The sequence below is a fragment of the Phyllobates terribilis genome, unplaced genomic scaffold (assembly GCF_046119375.1).
Source record: "Phyllobates terribilis strain yellow unplaced genomic scaffold, ASM4611937v1 Scaffold_1__5_contigs__length_1240528914, whole genome shotgun sequence".
NCBI classification, from domain to species: domain Eukaryota; kingdom Metazoa; phylum Chordata; class Amphibia; order Anura; family Dendrobatidae; genus Phyllobates; species Phyllobates terribilis.
In genome coordinates, this window is record NW_027362761.1 from 83,631,466 (window position 1) to 83,652,599 (window position 21,134).

At 43.9% G+C, this 21,134-nt stretch overlaps 1 protein-coding gene across 1 annotated transcript in view; it reads left to right on the forward strand.

Moving 5' to 3' along the window:
- The window catches only part of PLPPR1 (phospholipid phosphatase related 1), a 304,348-nt gene that overhangs the window by 190,667 nt on the left and 92,547 nt on the right, over positions 1 to 21,134 (forward strand). The window contains exon 3 of the mRNA XM_073664656.1: positions 1,015 to 1,203. Within this exon, the coding sequence (XP_073520757.1) occupies positions 1,015 to 1,203 (189 nt within the window). The remainder of the gene's footprint in view (positions 1 to 1,014; positions 1,204 to 21,134) is intronic.

Sequence of the window (21,134 nt, forward strand, 5' to 3'; positions counted from 1 at the left end):
GAAAAAGCTGATGGTGCTCAAGTCAATAGGATCCATAGTACCTTGGTAAAAACCACTGTGTGACTGATCTGTTAATGTGTAGAGGTTTCATATGGAAACCATGATGCAAATGTGAACAGAGCCTTTCCAAAATGTGCCTACTATTGTTAAAGGGGTTTACTCATCATTTGTAATTGATTGATAAAAATGCAAAGCAACTTTGCATGGGACTTCTTATTAAAATTCTTTCTGTTCTCAAGAACAGAGGGATATTTAATTCTACTGTGTATTGCTCGTTGTCTAGGCTACCTGCCACCTCTGCAGTCTATAGGAGGCAAGGAGAGCAAGCTTACAAGCTTTTTGCTATACATCTTGGAAATGCTGCTCTGAAGCTGGCCAGATCTCATCCAACACTATCATCTAACAGCATTGAAGAGCATGCAGCTCTGGCCAGCTGCTCAACCATGCTGTCATCTTTTCCTATCAGTCATCAGCAGCACACTGCCCCCCGCAACCAGGGGAGAGCGATGTGCTCCAGAAGATAGATGAGAGCTACCCTTTAAGAACTGAAATGTATTCTACTTTCATCCAGTTTATGATTTATCAACTATATCATGATTGGATGATGATTAGGTGATTAAATTGGAGCCGTGACCCCTGTGACACTATACAAGTTCCTACATCAGATCCTGCTATGTGGTGTGAAAGTGCTTTATATAACACAGTGTTACATAGATGCTGCATTGATCCGTCCCATTATCGACAGGAATATGCCCTTTGATAAACTAGCTGCTTAAGGCACATATCCCTCTGTCACCAGGCAGAGGACAAACTTCGATCAGACACATTCATTAAGTGGGTTTGCCAATAGGCTTATGTATCAGACAATGTGTGGCGGGTATCAGCACTGCAACATAACAGCAATAGTTATGAGAAGAATGCTGCGGTGATCGGGACATTTTTGTTTAGTGAGGATTATTCTAAGACTGAGCACTTTTGGTTCTTGGATTTTAACCTAATATGCTTTACTTTCAGCTCGTCATTATGGCTGGCACTGTTCTGCTTGCATACTACTTTGAGTGCACAGATACCTTTCAAGTGCATATTCAAGGCTTCTTCTGCCAAGATGGAAATCTAATGAAACCATACCCAGGGACGGAGGATGAAAGTTTCATTTCCCCTTTGGTGCTGTACTGCGTGCTGGCAGCATCGCCAACAGCTATTGTAAGTAATTCAGATGCTAAGCATTCTTAATTATTTAAGTGCCAAGTTAACTAACTGGATGGATGCTGTAAAAGTATATACAAATTTATATACGTTATGATAACATTTTTATTTTATTTTACTTACTTATATAGTGTCATTAATTCCACAGAGCTTTACAAAGAGCCCCATTGGGGCTTACACTATAACTAGATGTCTAGGATATTTAAAAGTATTCCAATCTATTTTATGGGTCAAGGAGATTTTATTCAATACAGTGTAGAAATAATATACAATATATATTTATATGTGGTATATGTAGATGTACAGTACAGACCAAAAGTTTAGACACACCTTCTCATTTAAATATTTTTCTGTATTTTCATGAAAATTGTACATTCACACTGAAGGCATCAAAACTATGAATTAACACATGTGGAATGATATGCTTAACAAAAAAGTGTGAAACAACTGAAAATATGTCTTATATTCTAAGTTCTTCATAGAAGCCACCTTTTGCTTTGATGACTTTTCACTCTTGGCATTCTCTTGATGAGTGTCAAGAGGTTGTCACCGGAAATGGGTTTCACTTCACAGGTGTGCCCTGTCAGGTGTAATAAGTGGGATTTCTTGCCTTATAAATGGGGTTGGGACCATCAGTTGTGCTGTGCAGAAGTCAGGTGGATACACAGCTGATAGTCCTACTGAATAGACTGTTAGAATTTGTATTATGGCAAGAAAAAAGCAGCTAAGTAAAGAAAAATGAGTGCCCATCATTTCTTTAAGAAATGAAGGTCAGTCAGTCCGAAAAATTGGGCAAACTTTGAAAGTGTCCCCAAGTGCAGTTGCAAAAACTATCAAGCACTACAAAGAAACTGGCTCACATGAGGATCGCCCCAGGAAAGGAGGACCAAGAGTCACCTCTGCTTCTGAGGATAAGTTTATCTGAGTCACCAGCCTCAGAAATCGCAGGTTAACAGCAGCTCAGATTAGAGATCAGGTCAATGCCACACAGAGTTCTAGCAGCAGACACATCTCTACAACAACTGCTAAGAGGAGACTTAGTGCAGCAGGCCTTCATGGTAAAATAGCTGCTAGGAAACCACTGCTAAGGACAGGCAACAAGGAGAAGAGACAAGTTTGGGTTAAAGAACACAAGGAATGGACATTAGACCAGTGGAAATCTGTGCTTTGGATCTGGTGAGTCCAAATTTGAGATCTTTGGTTCCAACCACTGTGTCTTTGTGCGACACAGAAAAGGTGAACGGATGGACTCTACATGCCTGGTTCCCACCGTGAAGCATGGAGGAGGAGGTGTGATGGTGTGAGGGTGCTTTGCTGGTGACACTGTTGGGGATTTATTCAAAATTGAAGGCATACTGAACCAGCATGGCTACCACAGCATCTTGCAGAGGCATGCTATTCCATCCGGTTTGCATTTAGTTGGACCATCATTTATTTTTCAACAGGACAATGACCCCAAACACACCTACAGGCTGTGTAAGGGCTATTTGACCAAGAAGGAGAGTGATAGGGTGCTACGCCATATGACCTGGCCCCACAGTCACCAGACCTGAACCAAATTGAGATGGTTTGGGGTGAGCTGGACCGCAGAGTGAAGGCAAAAGGGCCAACAAGTGCTAAGCATCTCTGGGAACTCCTTCAAGATTGTTGAAAGACCATTTCCGGTGACTACCTCTTGAAGCTCATCAAGAGAATGCCAAAAGTGTGCAAAGCAGTCATCAAAGCAAAAGGTGGCTACTTTGAAGAATCTAGAATATAAGACATATTTTCAGTTGTTTTACACTTTTTTGTTAAGTATATAATTCCACGTGTTAGTTCATAGTTTTGATGCCTTCAGTGTGAATGTACAATTTTCAAAGTCATGAAAATACAGAAAAATCTTTAAATGAGAAGTTGTGTCCAAACTTTTGGTCTGTACTGAATGTCTGTATGTATATTTATTATTGTTATTTGTCTTCCTGAGGGACTAGAAACTGTGACAACTTCATTGCTTGGACTATGAACTGCAGTACTTTAATTATTGTAGTGTATTGTAACATTTCCTCCCATGAAGCCCTACTCACAGATATACAAACATGACAGACATTGAGGCCTTCGGTAGGCCCTACGGTTGCCATGTTAATTCCATTGGCAGCCCACAATAAAATTGCAGGTGAATTATTGTGCATTGTAAGGGCAGAAGCAAAACCTCCCCCATTTCCAACTTCTTAAATAACAATGTCATAATATTCACTAGCATCTATGAGGTTGATCTGCTAGCTTTTTATCCTGCAACATACTTGCAGTGTACACATCTGCCACACGTGTATGATGAAAAATGTAAATTGGAAAGTGAGCAGAATAGGCCCCCAAGGTGTTGTGTGCACCCAGCACTCACCAGGTTCTGGTGTTGGTCCTGATTTACTAGTATCTATTTTAAAGTGGAACCAGCTGAATAATTTTAGCTATGTATTCAGTAAAAGCCACAATGCCAGTGTGAACAGAGCTTTAACTTTGAGAAGTACCGTATTTTCCGGCGTATAAGACGACATTTTAACCCCTGAAAATCTTCTCAAAAGTCAGGAGTCATCTTATACGCCGGGTGTCATCTTATAGGGCATATAATTATGGTAATTTATAAGCCCTCCCTGTTTCCAAGACTATCAGAGCGGTAGCACATCCCTCTGGCCCGCCCTTGTATCCTATTACCGGTACCTCCTTCTCTGCCTCTCTGATCTCGCTCCTGAGGACTGCAGTGACGAGGTGAGGGGGCGCCTCACCGGGAAAGTGTAAGTGAAGCAGCTGCAGGCGTCCAGGACGGCCGGGGTATGGAAAAAAGAGAAAGAGAGGTGGTGTGCCCAGAAAAACACACCTCTTTCACTCGTCTAGCCTGCCCTTGTATTACCTCCTTCTCTGCCTCTCAGATCTTGCTCCTGAGGACTGCAGTGAAGCGGCGCAGGCGCACATGTACGAGATCAGGGAGGAAGAGAAGGAGGTACCGTTAATAGGATACAAGGGCGGGCCAGAGGGATCTGCTACAGCTCTGATAGTCTTGGAGACAGGGAGAGCTGGGCAGGCAGGGAGAGCGGACCAATCCAAGCAGGATTTGTATACAACAACCAGCCAATCACCGGTATAAATGTGGTACCGCTGTAAACGTACTGACCCGAAGAATAAAGCTGCCTTATCAATTTTACCACACGCGGAACAGAATAAAAAAAACCAAAAAAAACAATTCCTGAATTGTTGGTTTTTGTTTATTCTACCTCCCAAAAATCGGAATAGAAAGCGATCAAAAAATGTCACGTGCCTGAAAATGGCACCAATAACAACGTCAACTCATCCCGCAAAAAACGAGCTGTCACATGACTATCTGTCAAAATCTGGAAAAATTATAGCTCTCAAAATATGGCGATGCAAAAACAAGATTTTACAAAAAATGCGTCTTTTAGTGTGTGACAGCTGTCAGTCATAAAAACCCCATATGATTCTGGTATTGCTGTCATCACACCGACCCGAAGAATAAAGTCGTCTAATCACTTATACCGCACGAGGAACGGCGTCAAAAATAAACTCTTGGGTTAGGATTGGGCTAAGGTTAGGGCTGGGTTTGGGGTTAGGGTTGTGCTAGGATTAGGGTTGTGCTAGGTTTAGGGTTGTGCTAGGGTTAGGGTTGTGCTAGGGTTAGGGTTGTGCTAGGGTTAGGGCTGGGGTTGGGGTTAGGGTTGGGGTTAGGGTTGTGATGGGGTTGGGATTTTTTTCAAAAGTAAGAAAAAAAGATGACGATATGGCGACTAGTGTTGAGCGCAAGTGCTCGCTACTTGAGTTTGCATCGGGTGCTCTGGTATGTATTGAGTATCGTGGGTATTTGAGTGACATGCTCGAGTCTCTGCCCAATATGCTTCACGGCCAAAAAAACTTTATGGGGATTTCCTGCCATGCACGAGCGATCCCCCCCATGTTTTTTTTTGGGTGTCTAATAACCGTGAAACATGCGGAGCAGGGACTCGAGCATGTCACTCGAGCACACGCTGTACATGGTGCATACCTGAGTACCCGATGCAAACTCAAGTAGTGAGCACTTGCGCTCAAGACTAATGACAACTTATTCAATATGATGACCTAATGTAAACAAATTCTGTGTCGTACCTCTGGGTTCAAAATGTTCACTATACACCTTAATAAAATCCTTGAGGGGTATAGTTTCCAAAATGGGGTCACTTGTGGGGGAGCTCCACTGTTTAGGCACATCACGGGCTCTCCAAACGCGACATGGTGTCCGCTAACAAATTGAATGGAAAATCGGCTCAAATTGTTAGCGGACGCCATGTTGCGTTTGGAGAGCTTCTGCGTGCCCAAACATTGGAGCTCCCCTACAAGTGACCCCATTTTGGAAACTAGACCCCCCAAGGCACCTATCTAGATGCATAGTGAGCACTTGGAACCCCCAGGTGCTTCACAAATTGATTCATAAAAATGAAAAAGTGTTTTTTTTTTCACTTTTTCATTTTTACGAATCAATTTGTGAAGCACCTGGGGGTTCCAAGTGCTCACTATGCATCTAGATAGGTGCCTTGGGGTATCTAGTTTCCAAAATGGGGTCACTTGTGGGGGAGCTCCAATGTTTGTGCACACAGGGACTCTCCAAATGCAACATGGTATCCGCTAACAAATTGAATGGAAAATCGGCTCAAATTGTTAGCGGACACCTTGTTGCGTTTGGAGAGCCCCTGTGTGCCCAAACTTTGGAGCTCCCCCACAAGTGACCCCATTTTGGAAACTAAACACCCCAAGGCACCTATCTAGATGCATAGTGAGCACTTGGAACCACCAGGTGCTTCACAAATTGATTCATAAAAATGAAAAAGTGTTTTTTTTTTTTTACTTTTTCATTTTTATGAATCAATTTGTGAAGCACCTGGGGGTTACAAGTGCTCACTATGCATCTAGAGAGGTGCCTTGGGGGGTCTAGTTTCCAAAATGGGGTCACTTGTGGGGGAGCTCCAATGTTTGGGCACACAGGGGCTCTCCAAACGCAACATTATGTCCGCTAACAATTTGTGCCAACAATTTGTTAGCGGATACCATGTTGCATTTGGAGAGTCCCTGTGTGCCCAAACATTGGAGCTCCCCCACAAGTGAACCCATTTTGGAAACTAGACCCCCCAAGGCACCTATCTAGATGCATAGTGAGCACTTGGAACCCCCAGGTGCTTCACAAATTGATTCATAAAAATGAAAAAGTGTTTTTTTTTTTCACTTTTTCATTTTTACAAATCAATTTGTGATGCACCTGGGGGTTCCAAGTGCTCACTATGCATCTAGATAGGTGCCTTGGGGGGTCTAGTTTCCAAAATGGGGTCACTTGTGGGGGAGCTCCAATGTTTGGGCACCCAGGGCTCTCCAAACGCAACATGGTGTCCGCTAACAATTTGAGCCGATTTTATATTCAATTTGTTAGAGGATACCATGTTGCATTTGGAGACTCCCTGTGTGCCCAAACATTGGAGCTCCCCCACAAGTGACCCCATTTTGGAAACTAGACCCCCCAAGGCACCTATCTAGATGCATAGTGAGCACTTGGAACCCCTAGGTGCTTCACAAATTGATTCGTAAAAATGAAAAAGTGAAAAAAAAAACAATTGTTAATTTTTACAAATCAATTTGAGAAGCACCTGGGGGTTCCAAGTGCTCACTATGCATCTATAAAGGTGCCTTGGGGGGTCTAGTTTCCAAAATGGGGTCACTTGTGGGGGAGCTCCAATGTTTGGGCACACAGGGGCTCTCCAAACACAACATGGTGTCCGCTAATTATTCAAGCAAATTTTACAATCAAAAAGTCAAATGGCGCTCCTTCCCTTCCGAGCCCTGCCGCGCGCCCAAACAGTGTTTTTTCCCCACATACTGGGTATCTTCGTGCCCAGGGGAAATTGGAAAACAAATTTTGGTGTCTATTTTTTCTTGTTACCCCTGTGAAAATAAAAAAAATTGGGTCTAAAGTAACATTTTTGTGAAAAAAGTTAAATGTTTATTTTTTTCTTCCACATTCAAAAAATTCCTGTGAAGCACCTGAAGGGTTAATAAAGTTCTTGAATGTGGTTTTGAGCACCTTGTGGGGTGCAGTTTTTAGAATGGTGTCACTTTTGGGTATTTTCTGTCATAAAGACCTCTCAAAGTGACTTCAAATGTGATGTGGTCCCTAAAAAAATGGTTTTGTAAATTTTGTTGGAAAAATGAGAAATCGCTGGTCAAATTTTAACCCTTATAGCTCCCTAACAAAAAAAAAATGTTGGTTCCAAAATTGTGCTGATGTAAAGTAGACATGTGGGAAATGTTATTTATTAACTCTTTTGTGTGACATAGCTCTCTGATTTAAGGGCATAAAAATTCAAATTTTGAAAATTGCAAAATTTTCAAATTTTTTGCCAAATTTCCGTTTTTTTCACAAATAAATGCAGGTGATATCGAAGAAATTTTACCACAATCATGAAGTACAATATGTCACGAAAAAACAGTCTCAGAATCAGGGGGATCCGTTGAAGCGTTCCAGAGTAATTACCTCATAAAGTGACAGTGGTCAGAATTGTAAAAATTGACCTGGTCATTAACGTGCAAACCACCCTCGGGGCTTAAGGGGTTAAAATTACCATATTGAAATCAAATCTTGTTTTTTTTTAATTTTTACCATATGTGCGTTAGAAGAGGGGTAGTCTTATATGGCGAGTATATCCAAAACTCTATATTTTAACTGGAAAATTTGGGGGTCGTCTTATACACCCAGTCGTCTTATACTTCAGAAAATACCATATTGTGTTTTTATTCAAGGGCTTCAGCAAGCAGAGATCTAGAACTTAAAGTTAATTTTTCAGTGTGAAATACTCCCCAAACTGTTTACATGGGCATATAGGTATTTGAAACAAAAGGCATTATATACCTTTGCTTCAGCAATCCAGAACTCCTTTACTGAAAAACAATGTTTTATTGCATATGCAAATAACGCCGAGGTGCTCTGGGTGTGATTGGAGCACTTCCCGAGCCTCTACCTCCCTGACCCTATTCCCTGCATAGTGAAGCCTTCTGCCTGACAGCTCACTAGCCTGGTCACTCAGCCAGCAGGCTTTCTGTCACACAGAGGAGGGTGGCAGTATGTGGGATCTAAACACACCCAGAAAGCATCAGCTTCATTTGTATATGGAATAAAACATCAGTTTTTCAGTAATGTGGATCATACTGATAGATTCCTTTTAAAATAAATATATATATATATATTTATATATATATATATATATATATATATATATATATATATATATACAGTGCTGGCCAAAAGTATTGGCACCCCTGCAATTCTGTCAGATAATACTCAGTTTCTTCCTGAAAATGATTGCAATCACAAATTCTTTGGTATTATTCTCTTCATTTAATTTGCTTGCAAGGAAAAAACACAAAACAGAATGAAGCAAAAATCAAATCATTGATCATTTCACACAAAACTCCAAAACAAGTCCGGACAAAAGTATTGGCACCCTCAGCCTAATACTTGGTTGCACAACCTTTAGCCAAAATAACTGCGAACAACCGCTTCCGGTAACCATCAATGAGTTTCTTACAATGCTCTGCTGGAATTGTAGACCATTCTTCTTTGGCAAACTGCTCCAGGTCCCTGATATTTGAAGGGTGCCTTCTCCAAACTGCCATTTTGAGATCTCTCCACAGGTGTTCTATGGGATTCAGGTCTGGACTCATTGCTGGCCACCTTAGAAGTCTCCAGTGCTTTCTCTCAAACCATTTTATAGTGCTTTTGGAAGTGTGTTTTGGGTGATTGTCCTGCTGGAAGACCCATGACCTCTGAGGGGGACCCAGCTTTCTCACACTGGGCCCTACATTATGCTGCAAAATTTGTTGGTAGTTTTCAGACTTCATAATGCCATGCACACGGTCAAGCAGTCCAGTGCCAGAGGCAGCAAAGCAACCCCAAAACATCAGGGAACCTCCGCCATGTTTGACTATAGGGACCGTGTTCTTTTCTTTGAATGCCTCTTTTTTTTTCCTTTACACTCTATGTTGATGCTTTTTCCCAAAAAGCTCTACTTTTGTCTCATCTGACCAGAGAACATTCTTCCAAAACGTTTTAAGCTTTCTCAGGTAAGTTTTGGCAAACTCCTGCCTGGCTTTTTTATGTCTCGGGGTAAGAAGTGGGGTCTTCCTGGGTATCCTACCATACAGTCCCTTTTCATTCAGACGCCGACGGATAGTACGGGTTGACACTGTTGTACCCTCAGACTGCAGGGCAGCTTGAACTTGTTTAGATGTTAGTCGAGGTTCTTTATCCACCATCCGCACAATCTTGCGTTGAAATCTCTCGTCAATTTTTCTTTTCCGTCCACATCTAGGGAGGTTAGCCACAGTGCCATGGGCTTTAAACTTCTTGATGACACTGCGCACGGAAGACACAGGAACATTCAGGTCTTTGGAGATGGACTTGTAGCCTTGAGATTGCTCATGCTTCCTCACAATTTGGTTTCTCAACTCCTGAGACAGTTCTTTGGTCTTCTTTCTTTTCTCCATGCTCAATGTGGTACACACAAGGACACAGGACAGAGGTTGAGTCAACTTTAATCCATGTTAACTGGCTGCAAGTGTGATTTAGTTATTGCCAACACCTGTTAGGTGCCACAGGTAAGTTACAGGTGCTGTTAATTACACGAATTAGAGAAGCATCACATGATTTTTCAAAGGGTGCCAATACTTCTGTCCACCCCCTTTTTTAGGTTTGGTGTGGAATTATATCCAATTTGGCTGTAGGACAATTCTTTTTGTGTTTTTTTCATTGAAGACAAATTAAATGAAGAGAATAATACCAAAGAATTTGTGATTGCAATAATTTTCAGGAAGAAACTGAGTATTATCTGACAGAATTGCAGGGGTGCCAATACTTTTGGCCAGCACTGTATATATATATATATATATGGTGTATAAATATGTCTACTCTTATACCTAAATACTTAATGAAGAATATGACACCTCTTTAAAACATTGTAGCATCCATATAGGTTAAGCCACACTGGTCTGATTTTAAGACCTAGGCCGAGCCCATTATGCTACCCCCCACCTGACGATATAATGACAATAATAATACAAGGATAGATAACCAATTAGCTAAAATATATCACTTATTGCATAGTGCACAAATCACTACTGTAAAATCCTCTGTCTCGCAGAGTACGCTACTAAAAAAGATCACTTTGTCTTGATTGACAAAAGTAGGTCACATTTAGCTATTCTCTTTGATTAAATGTTATTTTCTGGAAAGCTTTTTGAGTTTTGTATAAATTCTGGAGGCTTTGATAAATAAATAAACTCCATCTTCAATGATGTGAATGTTCACTGTACTTGAGACTCATCCAATTAGAGATTTTTGTCAGCTCTCCATAAAATTAGATCTTTTAGTGATACTTTGGGGAAAAGCTGGAATTACAGATCAGTTGCTCAATCCAGCCCTTAAAGGGGTTTTCCAGACTAATGATATTCATGACCTATTCTCAGCACCCCCACTGATCAATTATTTTCAGCTCTACTGGCGACTGGATGCAGAGTCAAACAGCACAAGTCTATTCACTTTGTAATGGCTGTTCTTGGTTATTGCATCTCAACGCCTATTGACGTCAGCTAAGCTGCAGTACCCAGTGACAACCACTACACAGTGAATAAGATCTGTTCTGTTTTCCGTTCACTGAAACAACTTATCGATTGTGGTGTCTAGTGTTGGACCCCCACCAATCTGATATTGCTGACCTATCCTAAAGACAGGTCATAAATATAGTAAACCTGGAAAACCCCTTTAAAGGGGTTGTTAACTACTTATATATCGCTGACCTATTCTTCGGAGAGGTCATCAATGTGAGCTCGGTGGTGATCCAACACCCGTCACTCCAGCCGATGAGCTGTTCTCAGCTTCAGTGACAGCCGGATCTAAACAGTGAGCAAGGTTGAACAGTGCAGCTCCAATAGAAGAGAACAGGCGCTTATCTGCAGTAGAGATGAGCGTTGTTCTACTCGAACTGTTCGCCAATCTCAAATTCGAGCTGTTTTGGGCGGTGTTCGAGCCGTTCGGCGAACACGAACAATTTGAGAAAAATTCGGCTGTTCGAGGTTATGTTCGATAACTGTTCGTGCACCAAAATCATAACTGGATTTTTTCTCAGTAATGATGAAAATTAATGTTAATACGCAGTTTGAGTGTACAGCGGGGTGGGGGGAGGGGCAGGGGATGGATCTCTGCAGGAACAATGAAGATCTCCATTTTTTTTTTCTCTTTCCCGCATTTACAGTGGGGAGGTGCAGTCTGTCAGCCTATCAGCAGTGCACACACGGAGCGAAGTGCTTTTTTTCACACAAGCAAGGGCATGTATCATTGGCAGTGTATGTCACATGTCCTTGCCCTATAAGACCAAGCCATTTTCCCCGTCGCCACCATTTTCTCACTGCTGCAGCTGTGTGTTAGACGGCACCGCTGTTGCTGTGTGCGCTATACCTTGTTAATTTCAAGCCAATTTTCGCACAAATCTACAGATAGCTTGGGAGTAGGGAATAGTTGTGATTGCAGTCCTTTTAAGGACTAGGTTACAGCATTTCCTACGACTTTTATCAGGCAGGTCTGTGCTCTTAAATAGATAGATTGTGGGAGTAAAGACTAATTGTAATTGGAGTCCTTTTCAGGACTAGGTTACATCAGTTCCTATCAGTTTTTGCCAGGCAGGTCTGTGCCAGTGCTGTGTAAGTTTTTTTCACAGCATTTGGCTGAATCTAGCAAAGCTAATCCTTTTTGGCCTATTGCAGAGTGTGTTAGTCAGTGGAGTAGCCTATCTGTGTTGCAAGATATACCACCTGTGTATAGAATACCATTTTTTTTACTGCACCTAGTGAAGTAAAATCTTTTGGGCATAGCATCATTCTATTAGTCCATCTATACTGACCTCCATCAGGTTGCAAATTGAATATAATTTTTTTCTGCATCTAGCTCTGAAAAAATATTGGGCTTCTAGCTGTGTGTGGGACTTGTTGTATTAGTCCATCTATACAGACCTCCATCAGGTTGCAAACTGAATATATTTTTTTCTGCATCTACCTCTGAAAAAATATTGGGCTTCTAGCTGTGTGTGGGACTTGTTCTATTAATCCATCTATACAGACCTCCATCAGGTTGCAAACTGAATATATTTTTTTCTGCATCTACCTCTGAAAAAATATTGGGCTTCTAGCTGTGTGTGGGACTTGTTGTATTAGTCCATCTATACTGACCTCCATCAGGTTGCAAACTGAATATATTTTTTTCTGCATCTACCTCTGAAAAAATATTGGGCTTCTAGCTGTGTGTGGGACTTGTTGTATTAGTCCATCTATACAGACCTCCATCAGGTTGCAAACTGAATATATTTTTTTCTGCATCTACCTCTGAAAAAATATTGGGCTTCTAGCTGTGTGTGGGACTTGTTGTATTAGTCCATCTATACTGACCTCCATCAGGTTGCAAACTGAATATATTTTTTTCTGCATCTACCTCTGAAAAAATATTGGGCTTCTAGCTGTGTGTGGGACTTGTTCTATTAATCCATCTATACAGACCTCCATCAGGTTGCAAACTGAATATATTTTTTTCTGCATCTACCTCTGAAAAAATATTGGGCTTCTAGCTGTGTGTGGGACTTGTTGTATTAGTCCATCTATACTGACCTCCATCAGGTTGCAAACTGAATATTTTTTTTTCTGCATCTACCTCTGAAAAAATATTGGGCTTCTAGCTGTGTGTGGGACTTGTTCTATTAATCCATCTATACAGACCTCCATCAGGTTGCAAACTGAATATATTTTTTTCTGCATCTACCTCTGAAAAAATATTTGGCCTTCTAGCAGTGTGTGGGACTTTCTCTATTAGTCCATCTATACTGACCTCCATCAGGTTGCAAATTAAAAATAATTTTTATCTGCATCTAGCTCTGAAAAAATATTTGGCCTTCTAGCAGTGTGTGGGACTTTCTCTATTAGTCCATCTATACTGACCTCCATCAGGTTGCAAATTAAAAATAATTTTTATCTGCATCTAGCTCTGAAAAAATATTTGGCCTTCTAGCAGTGTGTGGGAATTTCTCTATTAGTCCATCTATACTGACCTCCATCAGGTTGCAAATTGAATATAATTTTTTTCTGCATCTAACCCAGCCAATAGTTTTGGCCTAATACTACAGTTTGGCCACTCAGCTCTGCTCGGTTCCCATCCATTGTTTTTTTGTGCAAACAACTACAGAGTTGTTAATTAGTTAACCACCAAAATGAGTGGAAAAAGGCCTGCTGCTGGTGGAAAGGGGAATAGGCGTGTTGGGAAGGGGAAAAAAGGTTGTGTCCGTGGGGTAGGTGTTAAAGCAACAGTAACATCTGCAGAAGAAAGACCATCTTCCAGCCAAACTAAAATGTCTACTTCTTTTAGCGGACAATGTGATAAGATCCCTTTCTTATGGCCACGCCAATCGCTACAAATTCCAGATGAGGCACAAAAACAGCAGGTGCTTCAACAGATATCAAGTGCTCCTTTAAGTGGGCTCTCCTCCACATCAACTTCAACATCACAAATACTCCAGTCCTCAAAGGTGTCACCCCAATCGCACTTGCTTCCTCACAGCTCCCAAATCTCCAGCTGCCCGTCTGAGTATGAGGTAGAACAGATGGTTGAGTCTGCAGAGCTGTTTACTCATACTATAGCCTGGGAATCAGAGGTCGACTCCAGCGCTTCTGTGAATCCAGACGAGGAAATGATCTGCACTGATGCCCAGAATCTTTATGAGTCGGATCCAGGTCCAGACGCAGAAGGTTCTGACCATAATGTAGACCCTCATTCCCAAACTGTAACTCCTGTTGGTGGAGACAATGAGGAAGACGATGATAAGACTCAAATACCTGATTGGAGCGACAACTTTAGTTTTTTGTCAGGGCAGGAACAGGTTGGCTCTGAGGACGACGGGTGTGATAACGCACAGGGTGATGATGATGAGGTTGGAGATCCCACTTACTGTCAACCCACAGTCAACCAAGAGATGAGGTCAGCAGAGGAGGTGGAGGAAGATGCTAGTGACGACGAGGTCAGGTTGCGCCTTCCTGGACAGAGACGTAGTACTGGAAGCACGTCAACAACTGCATCCTCAAACACAACTCTGCCTCTCACCACAAGTCGTGGTGGCTCTTCAGGTCGCATGGGTGCTAAGCCTTGCATAGCCTGGGCATTTTTTCAGATCGATAAAGATGACCCAACTCGTGTTATCTGTAACATTTGTCAGCAAAAGCTAAGTAGAGGCCAAAAAATACATAGTTTGAGTACTTCATGCATGAACCGGCACATGGACATGAAGCATAAGTTGCAGTGGGAAGCTCAGTGTGCTACAATGCGGCCTAGCCGGCCGGGCCAACCACCGTCTGCCATATCTTGTGCATCCGCGGCCTCTTCATCCTCTGTGACTGGGGGTCAGCAGTCACACCTGTTTTGGGGCGCAGACCTGCCACCTCTTTACCCGCAACAGCCAGCGTAATTGGCAGGTCATAATTTTCTTTGGAGGTGGTAACACCAGCTGGTGTTGAGCGCTGTCCGACATCGATAGCACCACCTTTGGATCAAGGCAACCTAACATATCTGCCTGCATCTTCCTCACAGACCGGCAGTTTGCCGGGGACACCCTTATCAACCCCGTCTAAGCACAATAGCCAGCCCTCGGTCCCTCAGATGTGGACAAGTAAAAGACCATTTCCTCCTAGCCATGAGAAAGCTAAGAGGTTGAATTTCACCATCTGCATGCACTTGGCTACAGAAATGCTGCCTTTCCGCCTGGTGGACACAGAGGATTTTCGAGACCTTATGTCCGTCGCAGTGCCCCAGTACCAGATGCCCAGTCGGCACTACTTCTCAAAGAAAGGTGTGCCTGCGCTCCACCAGCATGTTGCACACAACATCACCACTTCTTTGAGAAACTCTGTGTGTGACAGGGTGCATTTCACCACAGACACTTGGACGAGTAGGCATGGACAGGGGCGTTACATGTCGCTGACTGGGCACTGGATAACTATGGTGACAGCAGGACAAGGGGCTGCTGTCCAAGTCTTGCCGCCCCCACGAGTTGTGCGTCAATCCTCTTTATCTCAAAGTTCCTCCACTGCTTCTGCCTCCTCAACCTCCTCTCGGTCTTCCACCTGCACCCAAAGCCTGTCTGGTCATGCCACAAGCTTTCTAACTGCGCAGAAGGGATCCTGCACACCTCCTTACTATGCTGGCAGTAGGGCTCAACGTCATCAGGCGGTTTTTACATTGAAATGTCTGGGAAATGTGAGTCACACAGCTGAGGAGTTGTGGTCAGCTCTGGAGAACCAATTTCATGAATGGTTGTCTCCACTGGACCTGAAACCAGGGAAGGCCGTGTGCGACAATGCTGCAAACCTGGGTCCGGCCCTTCGCCGGGGCAATGTCACACACGTGCCTTGTATGGCTCACGTGTTGAACCTGGTTGTCCAGCAATTTTTAGCCCACTATCCCAGACTAGATGGCCTTCTGCAGAGGGCACGGTCGCTGTGTGCTCACTTCCGCCGTTCGCATCCCGCAGCTCAGCGACTTACATCTCTACAGAAGTCGTTGGGCCTGCCACTTCACCGGCTAAAATGCGATGTGCCTACCCGGTGGAATTCAACTCTGCACATGTTGCAGCGACTGTGGCAGCACCGACAAGCCCTGGTGCAATACGTTCTGAAGTATAGCCTGGGCCAACGAGATCCAGAGGTGGGGCAAATCACGCTGGAGGAGTGGTCTCAGATCAGGGACCTATGCACCCTTCTGCACAGTTTTGAAATGGCGACGAAGATGTTTAGTGCTGACGATGCCATTATCAGCATGACTATTCCGGTGATTTACATGCTGGAGTACATGTTAAACAGAATTCGGAGTCAGGTGGTGGCACAAGAGGAGGTGGAGGAAGTAGAGGAGGAGGAGTTGTATGCGGAAGGGCTAACATCTGCAAGGTCCAGACGGTCGGCAGCACCAAGGCGGCAGGCATGTGAGGGTGGGGGAGATGGTTTTACCAGGGCGCATGGTAGCAGCCAAACTAGTGAGGAAGGTGCAGGAGCCCAGAAAGAAGTGGAGGACGAACTGATGGAAGACTCATCAGATGAGGGAGACCTTGATCACATTTCTGTTGTGCGAGGTTGGGGGGAGAGGACAGAGGAAGGAAGCATGATTGTTACCTCGCCACCAACACAACAGGGACTTGGTGCTCCTGGATGCGCAACACACATGAGTGCCTTCTTGCTGCACTACCTGCAACATGACCCTCGAATTGTGAGAATTAGAAATAATCCTGACTACTGGGTTGCCACACTGTTAGATCCCCGGTACAAAAGTAAATTTGCAGAAATTATTCCTGCCATAGAAAGGGATGCACGCATGCAGGAGTATCAGCAGAGACTGTTGCAGAATCTTACATGTGCTTTTCCACAAAATACCAGTGGTGCACGTAGTGAATCTCACAGTTCCAACTTGCCAACCGTGGGACCGTCAAGTGTTCAGCACTCAAACCGTAACAGAACCACAGTATCTGCTGGTAACATCAATTTTGTGGAATCATTTCACCACTTTTTTAGCCCATCCTTTGCAAGGCCACAGGAGACAAGAAGTCTGACACATAGTCAACGCCTAGAGACGATGGTACAGGAGTATCTCCAAGTAAACATTGAAGCCATGACTGTGTCACTGGACCCTTGCTCTTTTTGGGCTTCCAATCTGGATAAATGGCCGGAGCTAGCCACTTACGCCTTGGAGATCTTGTCATGCCCCGCAGCCAGCGTTCTGTCTGAACGTGTGTTCAGCGCTGCTGGTGGTGTGCTGACAGATAAGCGCACGCGGCTCTCCACTGATAATGTAGACAGACTCACGTTCATAAAGATGAACAAATCATGGATCCGAAACGACTTTTCTACCCCTGTGTCATCCTGGGGAGAGTAAAAGCTTGATGATTGGTTAAAATCACCCTACCAACCGTTTTAAGCTTTCAAATTACTAATCATGTTTATCTGTATCTTGGCTGGAAAATAATTTGGGCTTTGTAGCAGTGTGCAGCACTGATTCTATTAGGCCATCTATAATAAGCTCCACCAGATTTAAAATTACTAATCATGTTTATCTGTATCTTGACTGGAAAATAATTTGGGCTTTGTAGCAGTGTGCAGCACTGATCCTATTAGGCCATCTATACTAAAGCTTCACCAGATTTAAAATTAATAATAATTTTTAGCTGCATCTAGCCCGGAAAATAATTTTGGGGCTCCGAGATGCGCAAGACACATAAGTGCCTTCTTGTTGCACTACCTGCAGCATGACCCTCATATTGTCAGAATTCGAAGTAATCATGACTACTGGGTTGCCACACTCTTAGATCCCCCAAACTTTTCGATCAACCTTTTCATTTTAATAAAGACCAAAAAAATGGTCATTTTTGAAATTATAAGCATTAGCAGGTTATTAGAAACTGAAATCAAACAGTTTTCAACTCAAAACTTTATTCTAGGTGATGTTACATTTTCACATAGGACCCCTTGTTCGAAAGGAGCTTCTGAACTCTCTCGTCCATTGAATTTGTCAGGTTTTGGATGGTTTCTGCTTCAATTGTTTTGCATGAGGACAGAATACCCTCCCAGAGCTGTTGCTTAGATGTGAACTGCCTCCCGCCATCATAGACACTCCTTTTAATGATGCTCCAAAGGTTCTGAATGGGGTAGAGGTCAGGGGAGCATGGGGGTCACACCATAAGTTTGTCCCCTTTTATGCCCATATCAGCCAGAGATGCAGATGTTTTATGTGCAGCATGAGATGGTGCATTATCATGCAGAAAAATGATCTTGCTGTGAAATACACGGTTCTTCTTCTTGAACCATGGCAGGAAGTGCTGTTTGAGAAAATCCACATACATTATGGAGTTCATCTTTAGCGCCTTCAGGGATCCTAAAGGGGCCGACAATCTCTCTCCCCATGATTCCAGCCCAAAACATTACTCCACCTCCTCCTTGTTGGCGCTGTAGCCGTGTTTGCGTGGGGTGTCCATCAACCAGCCATCCTCCACTCCATCCATCTGGACCATCGAGCGCTGCACGACACTCATCCATGAACAAAACAGTTTTGAAATCAGTCTTCATGTAATGTTTGGCCCACTGGAGCCGTTTCTGCTTGTGTGAAGTGGATAGAGGAGGTCGACAGGATGGCGTATGCACAGCTGCAAACCTCTGAAGGACCCTGCATCTTGTTGTTCGGGGGACGTTGGAGGCACAAGCAGCTTCAAAAACTTGTCTGCTGCTATGACAAGGCTTTTTTGCCGCTGCTCTTTCAACCTGACGTAATTGCCTGTAGGAAAGAGTCCTCAATTTGCCCTTATCAGCACGCACACGTGTGTACTGTGAATCAGCTACATACTTCTTGATTGCCAAGACACTTCATCCTGATCATCGCACAATGTTGATTGTAGTCATGCCTTGACCTAAACACTCCACAATTTGTTGCTTCTCAGCAGCCGACACATCCTTTTTCTTTCCCATTTTGGCAGAAAATGTAGGCTGCTTAATAATGTGAGACAGCCTTCTTAAGTAGTCTTGCCTTTCATTGGACACACCTGCCAAACTAATTAGCACAGGTGTCTGCAATTGCTTACAGTGATATAAAGAGCCCTGACACACATCACCATCAATGAGTTTAACTGACAAACAAACAAATTCTTCCCTTATCACTCCTAAACACTTTTTGCATAATAATTTGGAACACAGTGTACATGTGCTTTTCCACAAAACACCAGTGGTTCACGTAGTGAATCTTACAGTTCTAACTTGCCAACCGTGGTCTGTATGGAGTTGTTCAATAAAGGGCCCAAAATTAAGATAACATAGATGGGAGAGGTCTCTGTGAATAGGAATTCCTAAGTATTTGATACCCTGTGAGGGCCAGGCAAAGGGAAAGTTGGACTGGATGGAATCCTATATGGATTTGGGGAGGGAGACATCGAGGGCCTCAGACTTCGCTGCATTGATTTTAAAATTTGACCATGTAACAAAGTGATCTATTTCAGCCATAACAGCATGGATGGATATATGTGATTGAGTGATATATACTAGGACATCATCAGCAAATAGAGAGCACTTGTACTCGGTGCCTCCCACCTCAATCCACCTAATATTGGGGTTATGGCGAATTGATGAGAGCAGGTGCTCCGTCACTAGGATGTATAAGAGAGGGGACAGAGAACATCCCTGCCTTGTCCCATTGGTGATTGTGAAAGGTGATGAAAATGTTCTGACGCGCCCCCTGGGCCTTGGGACACCCGGAGCCGGACCCTTTTTGGTGGATGCTGGTGGTTGTAGTCTCCGTGGCGGCAACCCAGTTCCGTGGCTCAGGGCGGTCAAACCAGTGGCGGAACTATTTATGTGGTTTTGATGTTTAAATGTCCGACTACGCCACCCGTGGATTGTGGTCAGAGTGAACCGCCGCTCCAGGGCAGACCGCTGAGGCTGGTGTTGTGGGTGCAGCAGAGCGTAGCATAACTCCCCACGGGAGGAGTATAGCCTCAGGGCAGTGTATGCTGAGGATGGGGGTGATGGTGCAGGGCAGCAGCAGTAATGACACGGAGTCAGTGATGCAGTCCAGGGCCTTTACTCACAGTTCTTATTATCCAGACCACGTCTGCAGGTAACGGCTGCCCACGTCGTCCTGTGCTCACCAGGTGAGGGGCTCAGACAACTCCCAGATAACTTTGGAGTGCTTCACAGGACCCCCTTTGTGTGTCCTTTGTCTGGCCTTTCTTACCAACCCTTCTGTCCGGCTGCCTCGGGCCTCCTCTTGGTAAACTTGGCGCCCGTTTCCCTGACCCTATGTGGTGCCTTCTTAGCGGGTGTAGCGAGGGGCTGCGCCACATAAAATGTCACAGCCTCCTGTTTCTAGCTGAGGGTCATTTCCTGCCTCCACTAGTTTCGGGGACCGGTCTCCCCCTTTGGCCTGACCCCTCCACGCAGGTGGATTCGGGCGTGCGGTGGCGACTCGCCCGTCCGCACCCCTGAGATCCCTTCATTCCTCGTTCCTGGAGCCTTCTCCGCTCCTCTTCCTTCCTTCTCCCTCTTCCAGGCCTGGGCCTCTGTTACTAGGCCTGCCTCCGGAGCAGAGCTCATGCAGAGCCCCTGCTCCCTGCCACTTCTGCTCAGACTTCTCTGCACTGAACTAAGATGGTGCCCAGCTTTTATACTCCCTTCTCAATGCACCCAGGAACTGCTTCCTCCCTGCTCCTGCACTACAGGGTTCCCCTTCCTCAGTGTTCCCTCCCCCCACTCCAGCCAGGGACAGGGACTGTCGTGCCCATCTCAGGGGCATATTGGTCGCCCTGCCCCACAGCAATGTGGTGTAATGCATGCAGGTGTCGGGTCCTGATCCACACTACATCCTTACCTGAGACACACCTACTCTTCTCAAATGGGACACAAGTCCCTCGAGAAAAGAAAACGAGTATTTAAACCTTAAAAAATCAATATTTTATTAAGACAGCATTAAAACATGGTAAAACAAATCACAGTGCTTCACATATAAGAACGGGCTTATATATATATACACAACCACTGTTGCTATGGATATGGAGTTGCAAATTTGCAGTATACTACTCACAAATGCGACCATATTGCTTGTTCAAAGATATAAGTGAAATTAAACATAGTAGTGCCAATAAAATTATCTATCTTTGTAAAGCCATGGTCGCTAGTAGAAGGAATGTTATAAAATATTGTGCAAAAAGATGCAGGAAAAAGCCCATAAGCATCAAAACATAGACAACAGTGGAAAAACCTAATTAGGTCACGCCAACAGGGAAATACCAGATGTAATTACCTGAATCTGTATA